This window comes from Octopus sinensis, linkage group LG26 (genome assembly GCF_006345805.1).
Source record: "Octopus sinensis linkage group LG26, ASM634580v1, whole genome shotgun sequence".
Classification (NCBI taxonomy): domain Eukaryota; kingdom Metazoa; phylum Mollusca; class Cephalopoda; order Octopoda; family Octopodidae; genus Octopus; species Octopus sinensis.
This window is the reverse complement of record NC_043022.1, coordinates 17,586,685-17,608,007: the sequence shown is the minus strand read 5'-3', so window position 1 is coordinate 17,608,007 and position 21,323 is coordinate 17,586,685. Positions and strand designations below refer to the sequence as shown.

At 37.8% G+C, this 21,323-nt stretch overlaps 1 protein-coding gene and 1 long non-coding RNA gene across 3 annotated transcripts in view; one reads left to right on the top strand and one right to left on the bottom strand.

Moving 5' to 3' along the window:
• The first annotated feature begins 1,724 nt into the window (after positions 1-1,724).
• Positions 1,725-21,252, top strand: LOC118768041. The gene is made up of 3 exons (XR_005003965.1): positions 1,725-1,858; positions 5,095-5,100; positions 21,242-21,252. It is a non-coding gene; the product is annotated as an uncharacterized LOC118768041 (long non-coding RNA).
• The window catches only part of LOC115224747 (polyhomeotic-like protein 2), a 50,903-nt gene continuing 36,367 nt past the window's right edge, over positions 6,788-21,323 (bottom strand). Inside the window, exons 9-12 of one of the 2 annotated variants that reach the window (XM_029795638.2) lie at positions 19,351-19,454; positions 19,062-19,124; positions 13,149-13,277; positions 6,788-7,995 (exon numbers count right to left, since the gene is read on the bottom strand). In XM_029795638.2, the coding sequence (XP_029651498.1) occupies positions 7,801-7,995; positions 13,149-13,277; positions 19,062-19,124; positions 19,351-19,454 (491 nt within the window). In that variant the 3' untranslated portion in view covers positions 6,788-7,800. The remainder of the gene's footprint in view (positions 7,996-13,148; positions 13,278-19,061; positions 19,125-19,350; positions 19,455-21,323) is intronic. The other variant, XM_029795639.2, reaches the window with a different exon arrangement.

The window sequence follows — 21,323 nt, the reverse complement described above, 5'->3', positions numbered from 1 at the left end:
GTAGATGGCCCTGCTTAATCTGTAGTAGAGGTGTAGGTAGAAACTCTATAAGATGTACCCAGTGTAAGCTATGGACACATAACAGGTGCAGTAATATCAAAGGAAGGCTAACTGGGAAGATAGTTTTTGTATGTGGCAGATGCTCGGGAGCGATAAACGCTGAAAATATGCAGAGACCGACTTCTGCCACATTCCAAGGAGAAAAACTAGAAGTTGATAGCTTCCGTTATCTAGGTGACCAAGTCAGTAGCGGAGGAGGGTATGCTGAAAGTGTAGCTGCTAGGATAAGAATAGCTTGGGCAAAGTTCAGAGATCTCTTACCTCTGCTGGTGACAAAGGGTCTCTTGCTCAGAGTAAAAGGTAGACTGTATGATGCATGTGTATGAACAGCCATGCTACACAGCAGTGAAACATGGGCTGTGACTGCTGAGGACATGCGTAAGCTCGCAGGGAATGAAGCCAGTATGATCCGATGGATGTGTAATGTCAGTGTGCATACTCAACAGAGTGTAAGTACCTTGAGAGAAAAGTTGGACCTAAGAAGCATTAGATGTGGTGTGCAAGAGAGACGACTGCACTGGTATGGTCATGTGGCGAGAATGGATGAGGATAGCTGTGTGAAAAAGTGCCACACCCTAGCGGTTGAGGGAACCTGTGGAAGAGGTAGACCTGGGATGATGTGGTGAAGCACGACCTTCGAACATTAGGCCTCACCAAGGAAATGACTAGCAACCGAGACTTTTGGAAATATGCCGTGCGTGAGAAGACCCGGCAAGCCAGATCAGACCATAACCCATGGCCTATGCCAGGAGCATAACCAGCCTGCTTATGCGTACCTTTTCCTTCTTTGGTCACTAAACTCTGCTTGTGAAGACCTGTTGAGGCAAGTGAAATCAAAATCAAAATCATTTCAATGACTGGCATCCGTGCTAGCGGGGTGCAAAGAGCACCATATGAGTGTGATCGTTGCCAGAGCAGCCAACTGGCTTCCATACCCGTGGCACATAAAAGGGCACCATTCGAGTGTGACCATTACCAACGTCGCTTCACTGGCACGTGTAAAGGATTCGAGCGAGGTCATTGCCAGTACCGCCTAACTGGTCCCCGTGCCGGTGGCACGTAAAAAGCACCCACTACACTCTCGGAGTGGTTGGCGTTAGGAAGGGCATCCAGCTGTAGAAACTCTGCCAGATCAAGACTGGAGCCTGGTGCAGCCATCTGGTTTGCCAGCCCTCAGTCAAAATCGTCCAACCCATGCTAACATGGAAAGTGGACGTTAAATGATGATGATGATGATGATACTAAAGTCAATTCCTCTGTAAAAGTTGTCCGAAACTTAGTTAAAAGAAATTGGTATTTGAAGCTGAAATGAATTAAGTTGATGTTACTTTTCTTGTCTTCATTGTATATAGTTTACAAAATAGATACCTGTAATATACAGGGGTCTTATTTCAGCATACTTTTTGTTTTTAGCATGTTGTTTTGTGCCTCAAAATCAAATACTCTCTCTCTCTTGCAACCATTAATCCAGAGACATTTTTTTCTCTCTTTCCATCTGATTTCTCTTCTGTAGAAGAACGTAGGCTCAAAACCAGTGTTACCAACTTAAGATCAGAATTTTATGCTAAATTTCAAGTAGAAAAAATACCCCCGCCACAAAAAAAAAAAAAGCTAGAAAATGCTAAAGACTAATTATATCAAAAAACTTAATTTTTACTTACATTTTGATTTACTTTCTTTAATTATATTCAGCATTGAGAAATAATTTCTTGAATTTCACTGATTTGATCCCTTCCAGCTGCAGTGCCTAGGTCTTGACTTCTGTATACATCCAAGGTCCCAATCTTGTTAATTATGTGTTTCGGAATTTTGATTTGATTACTCCCATACTACTGAACAACTGTTCGACTTTTCCATTTGAGTTTGGCAATGTCAATAGATTAATGGCAAAATTTACGACATCTCTAAAAGGATTTCCTCCAGGAGCATCTTTTATATTCCAAGACTTTCAGTATCAGATGTATTTGTCCATTTAACTAAATGAGTGTTATGAAACTGAATTTCAATTGAAGCAATTTTATCTTCATTTAAATGCACTGCTTCTAAGACTGGTAAAATTGGCTCTTTGAAATGCTGCAAAGTATTCTCTGCTGAAAACATTTGATATTCCTCAGTATATTAACTTGAACTCTTTATAAAAAGTAAAAATTGTTGTGTTCTTTTGCAAATATTATTTTCTTCAGTGGCTGTTACAGTCTTCTTGATAATCATTTCTGCTATCTTTCTCTCAAACTTGTAGCCTAAATTTGCTTTATGTTACGGATACAGAAAATTTTAAATTTTCAGCACAAGTGTGGAATACTGCCAGCTGTAAAGAATGACACATACACATCTAAACAGAATTAATGATAGAACTTCATTTAATTTCTGGAAAACACCATTGTTGACTCCTATCATTGCTCTAGCATTGTCGGTTCCTATGGCCAGTAAATGTTTTATATCTAATTTCTTTTTCACTAATTCAATTTTCAAGGCATCTACAATCCCATCTGAATCACATGTTTCTAAAGATACCACACTGAGATGTGTATGTACCACTTTTTTCTGAGTGACACTGTAATACATAACAATTCCTGACACCCTGTTTATTGATATATCATTTGGATTCATCTAATAACAGGCTAAATTTTCTATCTCCTGTATCAGAAATCAAATCTCCATCAAAATATGGAACTACATTTCTCACAATATTTGCACATTTTGTACAATGCAACTTCACTTTGAACATAATATCACTATCAGACATATAATTCTTACATAACTCTATTAAGTGATCACAGTTTATTAAATAATGAGTGGCAACAAAGAAACATTGCTAAATTTGCTTCAAGCATAGATGTCTTATAAATAATAATAATAATAATAATAATAATTGTGTACAGTGCTCAGGTGCACTACAACTCATCGAAAGTGTATATATAATCAGGTGTAGTTTCGGCGGATTTCGGAAAGCATGAGGGCCTTAAAGGATGCAGTGTCATGGCAGTCAACAACTGACGCAGGCAGTTTATTCCATGCTTCAGCAACTCTGAGCGTGAAAAAATGTTTCCGAAAGTCATGGGAGCTGTGTTGTTTTCTGACTTTGTAGGCATGTCCACGTGTGTTAGACACATGGAGATCAAAAAGGTGTTCAGTGTTGTTGTTGGTGAGGTGGTTGATAACTTTGTGGGTGTTCACCAAGTCCGTCGCCAGACGCCGGAGCTTCAGTGAATCCATGCCCAGGGAAACAAGGCACTCAGAATATGGTAGGTGTCTGATGGAGGGTATGCGTTTGGTTGCACGTCTCTGGACAGATTCCAGGAGGTCGATGTTCTGAGCAAGATAGGGGTTCCAAACTGATGATGCGAATTCCAAGTGTGATCGTACCATAGCTGTATACAGTTTTAAATAGATGGCTGGAGAGCGGCTAACAAAAGTCTTGCTGAGTGATGCCAAGACACCCTCGGCCTTCTTGACAATTTTAGAGATATGCTTTGTCCAACGCAAATCACTGCTGACAGTGATGCCTAGGTCACGTTCGCAAGAGGATTTCTTGATATCAGTGTTGTGGAGGGAGTATGTGGACGCAGGGTTTTTTCTCCCAAAATGCATGGTGGTACACTTGTCCACAGCCAGTTTCAGTTGCCAGTCTGTGATCCATTGCTGCATTGTGTCTAGGTCTGATTGCAGGAAAGAGTTGTAGACATCAGGATCTGTCCTCTTGATTTCAAGGTACAGCTTGATGTCGTCTGCATATTTCAATACTGTGGCATTCTTTAAATTGGCATCTATGTCATTAATGTATGCCACAAACAAAAGGGGACCAAGGACAGATCCCTGTGGTACACCCGATGACATCTCATATGGTGTAGAATGCTGTCCTAGAACTGTGACTACCTCCTTTCGGCTGAGAATGAAGGATTTCAACCAGTTAAAAAGGTCATCCCTCACACCCATTGCAGAGAGTTTCACCATAAGCCTTTTGTGTGGCACAGAGTTGAAAGCCTTAGCAAAGTCAAGGTAGACAACATCCACCCATGAGCCACTGTCAGTGATCTGAGTAATGTCCTCAAGGAACTCGACAAGCTGATCACTGTAGCTGGATTTAGGGACAAATCCATATTGTGAGGGTCGGATGAGACTGTGAGAGCCCCAGAAGTTCCAGAGTGTTTCTCTGACACACGATTCCATCAGTTTTGCAATACAGCTAGTGAGACTGACTGGGCGATAGTTGACAGGTGATGTGCGGTCGCCCTTTTTGAACAGAGGAATGACACTGGCAGTTTTCCACTGCTCCGGAGTAGCACCATTGTTGAGACAGTACTGGAAGAAAATAGAAAGCTGGTGTAAAAGGAAGTACCTGCCACGTTTGAGAAGCAGGTATGTAACGCCATCAAGACCAGGGGAGGCATAGTTGCGCTTATTTTGAAGGTGACGTCGCAGCATTGCAGGTGTTAATTCCATAGTTGTTATGGAATTTGCTGTTAGTGATGGTGAAGATGGTACATTTTGACTTTCAACAGTGAATATGTTTGCATAGCACTCGGCAATGAGTTCTGCGCATTCCTTGGGGTCGTCAGTGATCTGGTTTGTGTGAGGGTTGCGAAGAGGGCCCACTGGAGAGTGAGGTCTCTGCTTCGAATGCACATATTTCCAGAAAACCTTGCTGTCAGGATTGGCTGCTATGCACTGTTCAAATTCAAGCACTGCTTTTTTTGTCACTTGCTTGAGATGGTTGGAAGATTTATTCCGCTTCTTCCTGTTGGTGTCTGATTTATGCAACTTGTATTCCCATTCAGCAGTCCGACGTTCCTTCCTGGCAAGTTGGACCGCTGAAGTTTCCCAAATTGCCCTTTTGGGGCGGTTCTTTTTTTTCTGCCTACGTGGCACTGATGCTGCACATGCTGCCCATATTGAGTCCAGGATACTCTGGAGTATAGTATTCACATCTCCAGAGTTGTAGAATTCATGCCAGTTTGGGTGCTGTAGTTCAGTGTGGTACAGGTTCCAATCTGCTCTCTTCCAATCGAAGGAAGCAGATTGGAGATGGTTCAGGTTTTTGTTGCCCGCAAGAGCCAGATTGGCGACGATCATAGCATGATCAGTCACCTAGAGGTTCCTCCGTAGTGCAATTGATAACCGCTTCAGGAGTTGTGGTGAAGAGCAGGTCCAAGGTGTTGTCGCCTCTTGTTGGAGAGGTGACTACTTGTGACCAGTTTGAGTCCAGTACAAGCTCAACAAAATCGTTTGCACTCTGTGGCCAATGGAAGGTTTCCCAATTGATCTCAGGATGATTGAAATCGCCTGCAATAAAAACATAAAAGGCTGTTTTCCTGGCAGCAGCTCGGAGGATATTGCAAAGCTGTGTGTCCTGATGGTAATTTGGGGGACGATAAACAACGCCAAGCAGGAGTGTTGACATGGTCATACGTACGTCACAAAAAAAACTTCTTCTTGTGATTCGTTCAAATCGGCACAAGGAATTACCGAAAAAATTTGAACGAATGTAGACCATCACACCACCACCACGGCGGTTAATGCGGTCCTTACGGAAGAGGTTGTACCCCGTAATGTTGAAAACCCCATCACAGAGTAAGGAATGCGCCCATGTTTCCGTGACAGTGATGAAGTCAAGGTCAATACTTCTGACGTAGGCGTTGAACAAATGTATTTTGTTGCATAAACTGCGAGCATTTAAGGACAACAATTTGTACCCTGCTTGCAGTTTATGATGGTGTGTAGAGGATGGCAGGTTGTTCTGGTTTAGTTTCCCTGAGTTGCTGTAGTCTTTTTAGATTTTTTTCAGTGTCAGTTATTGTGGGTAGAGAGCACTCAGATCAGCTAGTATCTCTCTTCCACGTTTTTTGTTTTAATAAAATTGGTAAGAGGAATCATTTGCTGTGGAGTTGATGCCTTATGCTTCTTTGCTTCACAGTGGCTTACTAAAAAAGAGAATATTTTGTCAACATGTTACAGCTACAATATCTGCAATGTGCATTAGATTGGTCACTCGTTACTTCACACAACCACTTAGTAAATGCTGGCATCTTAAGCCATTTCTTTTGGAATTTTTGCTGGTACAACTTTATAAAACTGAAAACACAACTTATCAGTTTGCTGCCAACAATTCTTATGTTTGCTGCTTACAAATTCTTGAGTTGAAGAATACTGATTCAGGACGCAGGATGGCCAACTTCTAAATGGAAAAGTAAAATCTGCAGAAATTTTAAAACTGTGATCTGATATAAACCTAGTAACATCATATTTCACTTCCAATCTTACATTTAATATCTATTGGTAAAACCACAAATATAACTACAATACTTGAAAAACAAAAAAAAAAAAGTAAGTAGAAATATAAAGGGGGGGGGACCTCCACCACCCCTGTACTTCTCTACAAGATATATAATCTAAAACAAGCATGAAAAAACACAGGCCTATTTTTAAATAGTCAAACTGAAAGTAAATATCTAAGTCATAATATTTTTCTTATATAATCTTTCCCTATAATTATCTCAGAAACTGACAAACTGACAGGATCCACGACAGCTAACGATATTCTCCAATTCTTTGTGAAGATTATTAATAAAAAAAAAGTAAAAAAAACACTGCTATAAAAGCTTAAAAAAATAATTTACATTTTTTGTTGTTTTACTAATTTTATTTAAATTCAGTTTTTATTAATTAATATCTCTTCCTCCTTTCTGTTCTGCTCTCAAAGGAATTAACTTGGTCAAATTGGTTTTCTAACAAGGCTCAGCACATTAAAAAATAAATTTACATTTTTTTTTCCTTTTTTAGGGAGGGAACTTATACAAACAGCAAAGAATGTTTAGCTTCTTTTCAAATCAAACAAAAAAATAAATAAATAAAACAAACCAAAAGAATATTTTAGAAAATGAGATAAATTGGTGCAATTATTATAGGGGGGGGGGGGGGTGATTAAAAAAATGATATTTGCCATGTCTTAATAGTTCTGAATTAAACCAAGAACTAGTCATAAATTCCATCACAGAGAGAAATAATAATAATAATAATAAAGACATCAAATACAAAAAAGAGAGGAGAGAGAGGGGGAGGAGGAGAAGTTACTGAAATGTATAATGAAGAACTCAACAGAGAAAAGATGAAACCTGGGCATCACATCACACTGAAGATCAGTGAATTTCTTGAAAAATGCTGATATTTATAGAATGAAAGTCATATTCACACTTGCACAAGAGTCACACTTTTTGATTAATTTCAACCCGAAATGTATCTTCTATGCTTTTTCTTCTTTTTTCAATTAAAAAAAACCCATTAAACTGATGATTACGAATGGATGCTGGCAGTTACAATAAGGAGAACAATGTTATTTACTTTGAACAAACTAAGATTATCGTTATTACTATGTTCAACACACACACATATTACACACACACACACATGCACACTCACATTACATACACATTATGTATGTGTATAGAACAAGAATTCTCTTAATTGCACTATTGTTTACTGCAAATGGTGGTGGAGAGCAGCAACAATTTAAAGGGTAAAATGCATTTAAGTATGGTTTATGAAAATGCAGTGCAGTTGGTTTAGCAAATGATGGGATTATTTCGGATGAGTGACACAGTTTGTTGAATTAAAAAAATTGGTAAAAAAAGTTTTCTGTTAAAATTTAAAAGTTACATAAACTTTTGAGAAGTCTTCTTTTTTTTTTTTGAGGGGATGGGATTAAAAGAACTTTTTTATTTTTATTATTGCTTTTTTTTTGTTTTAGAAGTTGTCTTTCAAAGAATTAATCCTGGCACAGATTTTCAATGCTGGCCCCAGTTTCATGTTCATGGCTGTCATCAAATGATCTTCTTTGAGAAGAAGCAAAGCCTGGCCATCAATTTCTTGAGAGCGAAACTCTTCTGCATACGCTGTACAGCCTGGCATTGACTTAATAAAATCAAACACTTTCTGAACCTGAAAATAAAATTTAAACAATAATAAAACATAAAAACAGTTCAACAAAACCAATAAAAACTGTATAATTTAGTTCAAGATTAAAAAGGAGAATATTTACGTTGCATAAGATATAGAATTAGTGGATAAGATAAGATTGTGTATATTGTGAGAAATAGTTAAAACAATGAAAAATATGACAATTAGAAGAATGAGTTGACTTTACTCTTCTTCAAGTTGTAGAAATACATAAATGGAGGAAGATTACATTTGCATAATCTGCATCTCCATACAAGATGAGCAGAGCATTATGTATAATATCTGCAGGGAAAACAGTCTTGGTCTGGTCTGAAAACGTTACTCACTTGAAGAAAAGATTAAGACATAAACATGATATCAGATATGAAAAGAGAATGTTTTAAGGAAAGACTGTATAATGATTCTAAAGCCTGGAAACAAAGATTTGAGAAAATCTTTGCTGAAAAACAAGAAAAAGAATTAATAAGACAAAATAATCAAAGCCCAAGATGTGTAAAAAGTATAAACAAAAACACAAATATAAATGAAATATATCAATTAACAAAGTTGCAAAGCGAATAGAAGAGGAGGTGGAAGCTTCATAAAGGAGTTCTTTCCCTCAAAACACAACAACTGGCAGAAAGGTGGTTTCAGGTGATGCAACATGATGGCCCCCTACTTTGAATGCTTGACTGCTTCTCTTGTAATCTGATGAATAATGCAAATAAGTGACCAAAATATTGCAAAACTTTTGACTGAAAACAATATCTAACAAGTCTCCATAAAAGCTCAAAGGTTATTCAACAGTCTACTGAAAGAACAGTTCACTGAGATAACAAAGCCAACTTAATCACTAAAACCACCTGCTTACAAGCTAGAAAAAGCTTAACAATATTATATGGATTATAAGTCCTCATCAAGCAAAGCTAATTTACTTCCTGAGAACAGAAGGAATGTGGCAAATGTTGATATTAATATAAAGGGTACTTATTAACATTAGGAAGAGAAAGGAGTCTCTGTGGATAAGATTGATTGATTTTCAGAAGAATGAAAGGAGCCATGGAAGTTAGGAAAACAAGAAATGAAAAGTTCAAAAACTTCCTAACTAGTCTTCCATAAGTGAGACATGAATAACGAACAACAATTATCTGTGTTAACATCATCATCAACCAAAGTATGTCCAATACTCTATCTTCCAAATGGAGTTATCCTATCACCTACAAAAGATTAGATAGAGTCAGGTGCACAATATATTTGAGAAAAGGTTTTGAAATATTTCTTTTTAAAATTATGCAGAAGAAATATATCAAAACAAATTTTTGAATAGAATATTTCAAGAAAATAACACATAACTGACTCCCTCACTTCATCTTACTCTCTAACCCAACCTTCTTTCTTATCCTCCATATCTATCTACTCTACAAGACACCAATCTCTGCTCCTCTATACCTTTAATTTCTTATCAAACTGGCACAAAGTGCACCCCGCTCCTATTACTCCCCACTCTCAGCTGAAGGGGGTTTTTTGGTCTAGCAAGTTACTTGGTGGCCCTTTTAGTGCTGGTGCCATGTAAATAAAGCACCCAGTTCACTCTGTAAAATGGTTAGTGTTAGAAAGGGCACCCTGCCATAAAACCATATCACAGTAGAGAGAAGAGTTTTGCGCAGTCCCCTGAGCAGTCAGCTTCTGTCAACCCACCCAAATCATGCCAGGATGGAAATACGGACATATGATGATGATGATGATGATGACAAGGTGTTGGTTTTAGTTAGCAAAAGCTTTGAAAGTGTAATGTTTGTAGGTGCAACACCCGACAGTAAGGTAGTTGATAAGTTTAAGAAATTAATTTGAGAAAGTAATTTCACTGTTGAAGTAAGAGAAAAGAAGACAGGCAGACACATTAGGTTGATCAACGAATACAGCTATAAAAAGAATTAGCAAATGTGTGCCACAGACCCAAATGAAGAAATATAGTAGGCGATAAAAGTGTCAGGAAGAAACATGCTCTGCACAAACCTCCCTGGATATTATAAAGGGAAGAGGGCTCAGAATATCAAAGAAAGATTTACTGAACCTAACAAAGGGAACCTACATCCATATTTTACCAACATAGACAAGATATATACAAGGGTTTACTCAATAATAGGTATTGTTTATGCATGTCCTTATAATCCAATAAGTAAGCTAATCACACGGCACATGAGAAGATACAACTGAGATTAACAACATCAATCCACCAAACTTAGAAAGGCTATCATCATCATCATCATTTAACATCCATTGTCAATGCTGGCATGGGTTGGATGGTTTGACTGGGCTGGCATGCTGCACCAGACTCCAGTCTGATTTGGCATGGTTTCCTATGGCTGGATGCCCTTCTTAATGTCAACACACACATATTGAGAAATCTCTCACGGTTGCCTTCTGCATGAAGAACATATAGTTAAGCGGAGGATGCCATACTTGACATTGTGAGTTGAAAGTAACTGTTAAATCAATTGAGATTATAATAAAAAAATAAATAAATCAGTGTTAATGAAAATTATTTTCAGAAGAGGAAAGGAGAGAGAACTCTTGAAATTTTAATTGATTTAATTGTAATAAATTTTTTCCTCAATACAATTATAATAAATTAAAAATTATTTCTTATTCACAACATCCTCACCTATATGTTCTTTAAGTTCACAACAAAACTGTCTCAAGTTGTTACCATAGCTATCAAAGATCATGCTTTCTCTCTTGCATTAATTTATTTTCCAATTGATTAGTGAAGAAAATGGAAAATTTAAAAAAAAGTTCTTAGTTTGAGCTTCATTCCAAATAAAATTAAGAGCTGGTAATGTAGATAATTTTTGTAAAATTGTTTAAAATGGTTTCATCACCATTCATTAATAAGTGTTAAGGCTGAGATTGAACTCCTAAACTTTTATTCTCAACCAAGAATCCTTGGTCATTCTCAGTTATCTCTACTGTGTTATGATCTACAAATGAAAGCGAATACACACACATGGACTTCTCTGAAAAGAGACGATGAAACACTGAAAAGGTTGAAGACATGCTGTACAGCAGATGTCACCACAGAAATATGGTCATTAAACATTGCCAATGATCCCAAGGACAAACTTTCGTACCAACAATTCATTTCATAAACTAGAGTTCTGTAATGTAAAACTTTTGTCAATCAAATAAAATAACTTTGTATTTATCTTTGGTCATTTCATTAAAGAAATTGAAAATAACAAAATATTACAAAAACTATTTTCTGTAGTTGTTGAACAGCCTCAAATTAGTTGTAATTGAAGAAATCAATGAGAACCAAGGTAAGCTAACCTGTCGATCTACTGTTCCAGATACATTAGATTCTCACTTCACTGATGATCATATTATGCACATAAAGCAGTCAACTGGCAGAATTGTTAGTATGTTGGGCAAAACGCTTAGCATATTTCATCTGTCTTTATGTTAATAGTTCAAATTCCACTGAGGCTTCTGGTGGTTTGCTGTGCTTGAAAAGACCCACCAAACTGAGTAAAATCATGATCCTCTCTTGCATACAAGCATGTCCCCTACATCCCTCTTCAGCTGAGTGATCCGAATCTTGTGGGCTTGTAGGTGCCACATAAAAAGCACCTGCAGTGCCACACTGTAAGGTGGTTGGCATTAGGAAGGGCCTCGTCCAGCTGTAGAAACCAGGCCAAAACAGAAATGGAACCCAAATAGCCTTCTGGCTTGCCAGCCCTCAGTCAAACTGCCCAACCCATGCCAGCATGGAAAATGGATGTTAAATGATGATGATGATTGAGCACTGGAGATAGACATAATCAACTAGCCCTCCACCCAAACTGCTGGCCTTGTGCCAAAATCAAAACCATATACACAGTGATTAAGAAAATGGAATAAGAAGACCGGATGAGTGTTCTGTTAGTTGTGGTGGTGAAGTGTGTGATGACCAAGCTAGAAATGAGCAAGATGGACACCATAACTGCTTTGCTTCTACATCAATTGGCGTATTTGGAGCGAATGATGCTGATGCAGTTCTTTTTATGTTTCACTGGACTGTGTAGGAGAGACAGTACTGTCAAGATTAGTTTGTCCTATCATTGTCAGTGATGACTAAAGATATCCCATGGGAGAAGATGTGGCATGGTGTGTCCAGTCACACCATGCCACAGGTTGGAGGGGAACTGGTGGCTTGTTGGAAAGCAAGAAGTTGGCTCTGCATTTGTGTAGTTCACATCTTCTTTGTGGCCCTGCAATCCTGTTCAAAGTGGAAGAGGATTCAGAGTGCAACTTACCATTCACGGATGACTATACACTCATCACCACCACAGAGGCCCAGATGCAGCAGAGCATGACCTGTGTTTCCACTGCCTGCAACAACTTCGGCCTCACAATCTGAAGATAGGGGTCAAGTACCAACTTGCCCAGCAGATGCCATCTGTAGAATCACTGTTGAAGGGGGGAAATGAAGGTTGTTGATTCTCAGGATACAACACATAGTTGGGGGTGGATGACAGGAGCCAAGACTTACCTGACAGAATATTGCAGAGATGTAAAAACCAAAGCAAGAAAGAAAGAAAGAAAGAGAGAGAGGGGGGGGGCAGAAGTGTGGTTTTTTTGCAGATTTACGATATCAGAACATACATACTGTTTGGTACAGTTGGAAAGTGTTCCGACTTCTTGTAGTCATCGTGGTTAGATGATGAAAATAATATTTAAATTAGTTATTACAATATAAATTTTTCTGAAAAATGAAACCCCCCTCTTATAAGTTTTTTTTTCCAGCTTCAATTGGTTTAAATTTTAATTATTGTTAAGCGGATTATTTCTATAAATATTTCCTTTTATAGGGTTTGAATATGAAATTCATTTCTAATGCATTATGAACTATTTTATTATTTTTAATAATATGAAAGTGAATGTCAGAGTTGGGAGAGAGAAGGGGTTAGCACTCATTGTAAGGGGGTTTTGAACTGATATCCTTTTCCATTCTGTTTCAAAATCCTGACAAAGTAGACTGCCTTCCATTTTCCTGGCAGTAACGAAAGAAATATCCATACTGGATCATTTAATGGAACCTTGTGCCAAAGATAGAAATCCTTATCCTAATAGCCACTGGATTTATAAAAGATAGAGCAATAGTAGCATTAACTTACAGTCCATTTCGCTGGATGTGAGGTGGATGAATCCATTCCAACATCATAATCTGTCGGTTGTGCTGGTGATGTGGGGGAGCTGCTGCTTTCGTGACTGCTGTGAGAACTGCTATGCTCTTCAGCTGGAAGCTGAACAACAAACAGACACTTATGTCATTTTTTTACATAACTGTGTAGAATGATATACATATACACATTCAAACATAATACACAAATATGTATCTACATTTAAAGAACAGATATATATAGAGAGATGTGTGTGTGTGTATGTACTTTTGCTTCAATGTACAAAATCATTGTGTTCCACCTTTTTTTATTATTTTAGTTATAAAAAAATTCTATCAGAGGAAAATAAAACAATTTTTATGCAGATAAATTCATTTAATTATTGAAAAAAAAAAAGTACACTTATTTACAATACAACAAGCCAAGAACACCCTGTACTTATTGAAAAAAATTCTTTAAACAAAATTATTTGGAATTGTCTATAATAAAATAAAATAACAAAATATGGCTGATTCTATTAGGTTGATATTTTTATAACAATGTTATCAAGGGTTGCGTTCTTTGCTGTCTAATTCTTCCCTTTGACAATTCAGTGCCATCGTTAGAGAGCTTTTAACTTTCGTAATCTGAATCAATTTCTTCACAGAATAAGATTCAGAAATTGTAGATTGGTTTTTGAATGGGAAGAGAATAGACGGGTGGAAGGTGAGGAAGAATGGAATTTGGTCATTAGGTGACTGAAAAGAGAAAGCAGTGGAGGGAGTTGATGTTGTGGGCTTGGCAGAGGGCAAGGTCCACAACTAATCGAGAGGAATCTCAATTCAGAAAGATATGTTGCATTCTCTCCACACTGGGATACAAATCTCAAATCAATCCTGTAGACATTTGCAAAATGAAAGGAACTGATGAATGGCAGATTAAGTGCATTTGGAGTCAGAAGAAGAATAGTGGAGGAAGGAACGTGGATCAGTAAGTTTGTAGTGGACAGAGGTGAATGGATGGATATCACTGATAGTTATGGAGACACTGAGAAAACTAATAGAGGTGTTGCATATATGGTAGACATACATTCTAAAACAGGGTGAATAAAGTTAATAAAAGAGATGAACCTATCTGTCTGATGAGGATGGTTGCATTGACACAGGTGCAGCTCTGGGATTGGTCCTGTAGACTGGGCGAAGGTTTGCTTCTCTAAGTGGCCCACAAAGGGATTTACATAACTGGACCCCATGGTCGACATTGTGATCCCATGGACTTGTTTGTAAGATGTTCCAGAAAAGGAAAAGCAAATAAAGGTTCATTTGTTCATTTAATATTACCAATCCTCCTGTTTTACAGGTAAGGGATTAACTCTCACTTTGCTGATTGCATTTCTGTATTTAACTTGTATAGAGTTCACTAACCATTCATCTACTCAGTTTCCTTAGTGGCCACCACAACAGAGTATGGAACCATTTCCAAGTTTACCAGTTGTGTTAAGTACCCCCTATGTCAGCTTCCCTTCCTCTTCTGCCTGTCATCATTTTATTTCACTCTGTCAGCCACATAAACTTGGCTCTTTTTCTCTTAAACAGCCTGGGTTTCAGTCATCCGTCTATCTACTGGATCTATGTTACCTTCTGTCATTGCCCTATTTTCTTGGATTGGTCAACCTGTCCAACCCATGCAAACATAGAAAGTGGATGTACAATAATGAGGTATATATATATATATATATATATATACACACACACACACACACACACACCTTTATGTGCATATGATGACTTTCTTCCAGCTTCCATTAACTAATTTTCACTTCCAAGCCATTGGTCAATCTGTAGCTACAGAAGAAGACACCACCAGAGTCCACACAATGGAAACAAACCCAGAACAATGTGGTTGTGTTTGTGTGAGTTTCTATTGCACTTGTCACATTTTGAGTGAAGCAGTGATGATGTTAATATGGTTTATTGATATCAGGACTGGTTACTCATCATTTTCAAATATCTATGCAATATAAATGCATGCAATGATGAATTTAGCTTGCTGGTGAAGTGCAACAGTGTTTGGTCTTCAGTTCTCTTGTTTATTATAATTCTCAAAGCTATACAGAGGAGTTTAAGACTAGGTGTCCATGGGAACTCCTGTATAGTGATGACCTTACAGCAGGATTTGAGGAAGATTTGGAAGAGAAATTCCAGATATGGAAGTAAAATTTGGAATTGAAGAGACTTACAAGACTTTGATGCCATTAGGGAAATGGCCATGCCCAGTGTAAACAATGGACACACAAGTAATGTAGTGCAAACACAGACAGGTTAACAGCAAAACTAGGCTTCATACGTGCAAAGTGTGAAGGGCTTTAAGCTTTTATATGCTATGTGCCAGGTGTGGAAGAGCATTAAGCAGAGTGTTCATTGAGGAAACAGAGCTTCTCAATTACTCAGGAGGTTTCCTAGAGGTCAATTTTTTCTGTTAGAAACGTGACCGAATTGTGAGCAGTGCAGGGTGCTGTGAAAACAGAAACCAGGGTAAGAACAGGGTGGAAAATATTCAGGGAATGCCTATCTCTGCTGGAAACAAGGGCCTCTCCCACAGAATGAAAGATGGAGTATATGATACTTGTGTCCAAAGTTCAGAGCTAGGACCTGAAAGCAGAGGGAGACCTGGGACCTCAATGCAGAAGGAGACCTGGGAACTGGATGCAGAGGGAGACCTGGGATCTGAATGAATAGAGGGAGACCTGGGATCTGAATGAATAGAGGGAGACCCGGGATCTGAATGCAGAGAGAGACCTGAGACCTGAATGCAGAGGGAGACCTGGGACTTGAATGTAGAGGGAGACTTGGGGCCAGAATGTAGAGAGAGATCTGGAACCTGAATGAATAGGAGACCTAAATTAGTTATTGCTAACAGTACTGTGACACAAACAGGGTTTTTGTTTTTTAATATAATACTAAGCAACAATATCAATAAGAACAAGAAGAAAAATTAGCAAATGTCTGCATCAATACATTGTAAAATACTAAAAAAAGAATTGAAATTAAAAGAAATTTCAGTATTAAAATCTGAAAAGATTCACTAACCACATAAAAAAAAATATTGATACAATACACCATTGATGGAAGTAATGATGATGCATTCTAAAGTAACCCCAAAGTTGTTATTCTTCATAACTATTCATTCAAAGATAGAAGTCACCCCTGTCCTAAAGTTTACCCCCACCTCCATATACAGGACCACGAGCACATTTGCAGCATTATAAGTGTTGCCATCATAAACAAATATCAACATTATTATTGATGCAGCCACTACAAGCCTTTATGAGAAAGCCTTACTACTACAGTTTTTGACCAACCAATGGCAGCATTTATGACCAGCCCAGAGTCAGAAGATCATCTGCAGAAGGACTTTTGGGCCAATTCAATTCTACAAAAAGACAACATTTCTTAGAAAACTGGAGAGAAGAGAAGTGCTGTAGTCCACTTTGTTGCTTTTCTCTGTGAAAGGTTTTGTTTCCCGTATGTTAAGAAGTGGCAGATTATTTTCCTAATTAGTCCCCTCACCATCATGCAACAATTCATTTTCACACTCCTAAGATTTGATCTCTCTCAGTGTTAGACAGTTCAACTCTGACAAGCCAGCCATAACCATCCCCTCATAAAGATAATATCTTTTTAAGAGCCACTCAAAAAACATTTCTTCTCTAAAGTGGAATGCTTTTCATCATCCAATACATACAAACCATCATTTCACTTCTTTGAGCAGTGTTTTCTTTTTTCTTACAATAACTATGATATCACACATCTAGTATCAATTCTCTCCTCCTCCCCATCCGTATCATTGTTATATTTTTTGTTGAATTTTAAGTCTGGTTAGTGCAATTATTTTTTTTCAAACCCACAAAAAAAAAACTGAGTTTTGCTTATTGTAAATAAGGACTTCTTTACTTCTTTGCTTTTCAAAGCTAATCAAATTTCAAATTGCTTTTGTCCAAGAATATAAATGCATGTTATTTTCAATTATATTTCTGTAAACCTAGAGGAACCGTTTATTCTTTGCCACCACTAAGTTTCTTGTAGAATGGAATCATTTGTCTCTAATCCGTTTTGCAGTTCATCAATACAAAGAACAGCTTTTTGGAGTGTGCAAATTAATTTCCTGGAATGAAAACATGCTTTTGCAGAGATTGTGCTTTTTATTATTAATAATTAGTTTAAATTTGGTCACATTTCAACATTGTCATAAACTAGAGGCACATGTGTGTCATACATCAACACTAAATGCGCCTCATTAAACAAGAGAGTAAATATTAAGACTGTTTTTGTCTTAAATTTGTCATCTTTCAGATAAGCTTTGTAAACAAAAGATAAGCTCACATCCACACAACCATCATCAGTACAACCTGAACCTAGAATCATGAAGAAACTGAACTGAGATATTAAAGAGAGATAAATCATCAGAGTTGACAGCTGCTCTTTGATTCATAAAATATGGAAAGCAGCAGGATTCATTTTAACATGGTAGGGAGCAGATTGAGGTGAATTATTGTCAGGTGATAATGATAGACACATGAAAGCAAATTGAAATTCAAACATTAAAAGGATCACAAGGCCAAATGCCTACCCTTTACTTATCTATGTCCACATCTCATACCCCGAAAAGCAATTATTCTATCCGAAATGGAAAGTGAAAAGTTAAAATACATTCACTTCAATACAACCATTCCTACTTCAAAGTGAATTAAATTAACCCTTTTGTTACCATATTTCTGTTGAGATGCTCTGTGTTTTTTTCAATTAATTTAAAATATAACAAAGAATTTAGTAAAATAACCTAGTTATCATTAAGCTAGCATTAGGAACATAAATTGTGACTAAGGTTTGGTGGAAGATTTTAATTCAAAACTTTTGAAAACATGACATTTGTACGACAGAGCCAGATTCAGTTGGAGTGGTATCAAAAGGGTTAAACACTAGCTACCGAATCAGTGTTGTCTAGCTTTTTGCATCAATTCATGCCTTAAAGTTAAAAATAAGGACATCTCTGATGATAAGGGCCAAGGCAGTTGGTCACATGGTGATGTTTTCAAATCTTCATCTAATAATTATTACACTACACTGATTTACGTTAATTTCTCTATGAAAAGCGAGATGTTTCTTGAAAATTTATATTTACTTTTGTTGTAACTTTTATTTCCAAAGTTGAATATTTTGATCAGTAAAATAACCAAGTTGATAATAGTATTGGTTTACTAACTCATGGAACAAAACTCTGCTCCACTACTAACTATTCACAGGCTTAAACTTTGCTGCACCAACAAAATAGCTTCTTCAAAAAGCAAAGTAAGCTTCTCATCCCACTTGGCTTCAGTTATGCTCATCTCTGGGGGTTGATACTAAATTCCATAAACACTTCACAGTTTACTAATTAGCAGTAACGAAGATATTTCCTAAGGCTGAACAAGATTTCTAAAAGTCAATGATTACCTCTAATTTTGTGATGCCAAAGCAGGTAAAAGACAAATCTTTAAACATGATTTTTTCCAGACCAATCGAGTAACTACTCCTTATAGTTAGTGTGTGTGTGTGTGGATATATAACAATGAAACGCTTGGACAGATTTTGTGTCAATAGGAAGGGGAAAACATCCAGCTGTTGAAAAACTTAACAAAATAAGCAAATGTCTAACTTTTGAAAAAAAAAATGTCCCTCACCCTTGCCATATAAAAACAATAAAAACATGACAAAAATAAAAACAACAAAAGTTTGCAAGACTACACAACAAACACAAACCTTCACAACAGAAACACAACCACAACAACAACAACAATAGTTTGAGAGAAGACAACAAGAAACAGTAAAAAACTTTTGGTCCTAAAGAAAGAAAAAAAGAAGAAAAGACAGGACAAGATTTGAACAGTACCCTATCTCTAACACCATCTCGCCTTGTATTGTTTGACATAGTGTTTCTTATTCTTTGGAAGGGCTGGAAAAAAGTTAAATATTTCTGTAAATACATGTTTCTATCATTTTATACAACAGATTTGACAGAAAATAACAAACCTAACCAACACACACACATTCCTCTCTCTCTCTCTCTCTCTATGAACACACACAACACACAAACATACACACACACACACACAAACTTTGCATATAGCATTCTATAGTTCTAAACCACAAATAAATTAAAATAGAAAACAAAATCTTACCCTCGATGGAATATTATAAGACATCCTGCCAACACGGCTGGGACGCCAAGTCTTTCGGACCTTAAGGGTAGGTTTCCTTCGTTTAACATATTTTGGTCCTGAACCTACAAGGATAAAAGAGAAGCATTTTATGTGTATGTGTGTGTATGAGAGAGAGAGAGAGAGAATATGTTGTCATCGTTGGCAACAGCAGTGAGCTCACTGTTTGCAGCTGAGATGCTAATAGTGACTCCAATGTTTATGGCTGTAGCCCATAACAGATTGCATAAACATTCACACACAGAATCAATATCAACCTCAACAGTTTACATCCATTTTCCATGCTGGTATGAGCCTCACAGTTCAACAGGAAAGGTCTGATGGGTCAGGGGAGCACCTCTTGCCCCAGTATCTCACTTTTAACATTGTTTCTGTGAATGGATGCCCTTCCTAACCATAACCATGACACAGTAAGACCTACAGTATTGCTGCTTAGTTCAGTTTACCAACCACTTACAGTGAATTGGAAGCTTTTTTTGATGGTACCAACACTAGCAGGGTCACATTCAGGCTTGCAAACTGAGAGCCCTCATGACTGAAAGATTAAAAGCTGAAAGTATGATGGAAGACACGGGTGTAGCCGCTCTGCGTTTCATATTGGCTTATATGCAAATATACATTTACTCCATTTCAAAGTTGGCTCAGTCGACTTTGTGTGATTCTCTGTGATTGGTTAGAATGGAACATTTCCTTTTGCTTCTGATTTGGCATTTGTATAAAGCACGACAGTTGCCATTTCTCACTGGAGAGTTTTCCTTCCTTCGCTTTGGCATATAGTTCTTTCACTCATGTCAATGCTGGCTATTCAGCAAGTTCTTTTGATGAGCCAGTGGACTGAACAAACAATGTCGCCTTCTTGGAAGCATTCTCGTGCACACTACTAGCACTGCAGTCACCTCTATGTTGTTTCATTTTGGACCAACCAACCAACCAACCATACCAGAAGATTTAATTTGGCTAAACATCACACACCCAACTACCAGACATACTTACAGACTACTAAAAGTGGTGACCATTTGGCAAAATGGGTTTCTTGTGAAGAGGATAGTGGTGGAGAGAGTAACAGAGAGTAAGTGCTTAGTGAGGGGAATAGAAGAAGGAGAGAGAGAGAAAAGAAAAAGGAGTAAGCTAATGTTAAGGGTTAGTGAAAGAGAGGTAGGACAAAGTGATATGGGTGATGGGGTGTGATGAGCAATGGGGCACAGTGAGGGAGTTGAGTTAGTTCTTACAGGAATTAAATAGATTTCATTGTAGAGAGGGTTCAGTAGGGAGAAGATTAACTGAAACAGTGTTGGGGAAGGGGGTAACAGGAGGTTAGCGGGGCGGGGGAGGTGATGCAGACAGTAGGATAGACTGAACAGGTGGGGATGCAGTGCTACCTCCATGTTAGGTATAGGAGGGGAGAATGGTGCATCAGAAGAGATAAGATGATGATGATGATGAGCAGCAACAGTGTATGGTGAAGGCAAGTTGCTTAGGGTGGGTGAAAGGCTGCCAGAATGCAACACCTTCCCACTCAGGCATCACAAGTGCTTTCCTCTCATTTAAAGATGGCATGGTACAGCAATTGGCATAGGAGATGATGCAAAGATGAAAGGGTGTCAGAACAGATACAGTAAACATGAAGATGTGAGGGTGTAGAGAATGGACATTAGGCATGAGGGGTTACATGCATCATCCCATTATTTTAACGAATATCTCACCAAGCTTGCACAAGTGGTTGGGACTTCTGCAACACCACACGTCACCGGTCAGCACAGTTTTCTGTCATTTCCTTCGTCACAAGTAACAACCAGAGCTCAGTTTTTTTATCACTTCATCCTAAGTCTTCTCCAGTTTCTCTCTTCCGCAGGCACCATTTGCTTTCAATGTTGAGCCATTGTTTATGCAGCTGACATCCTCCATCCCTATTACATAGCCATAACACTGGAGTC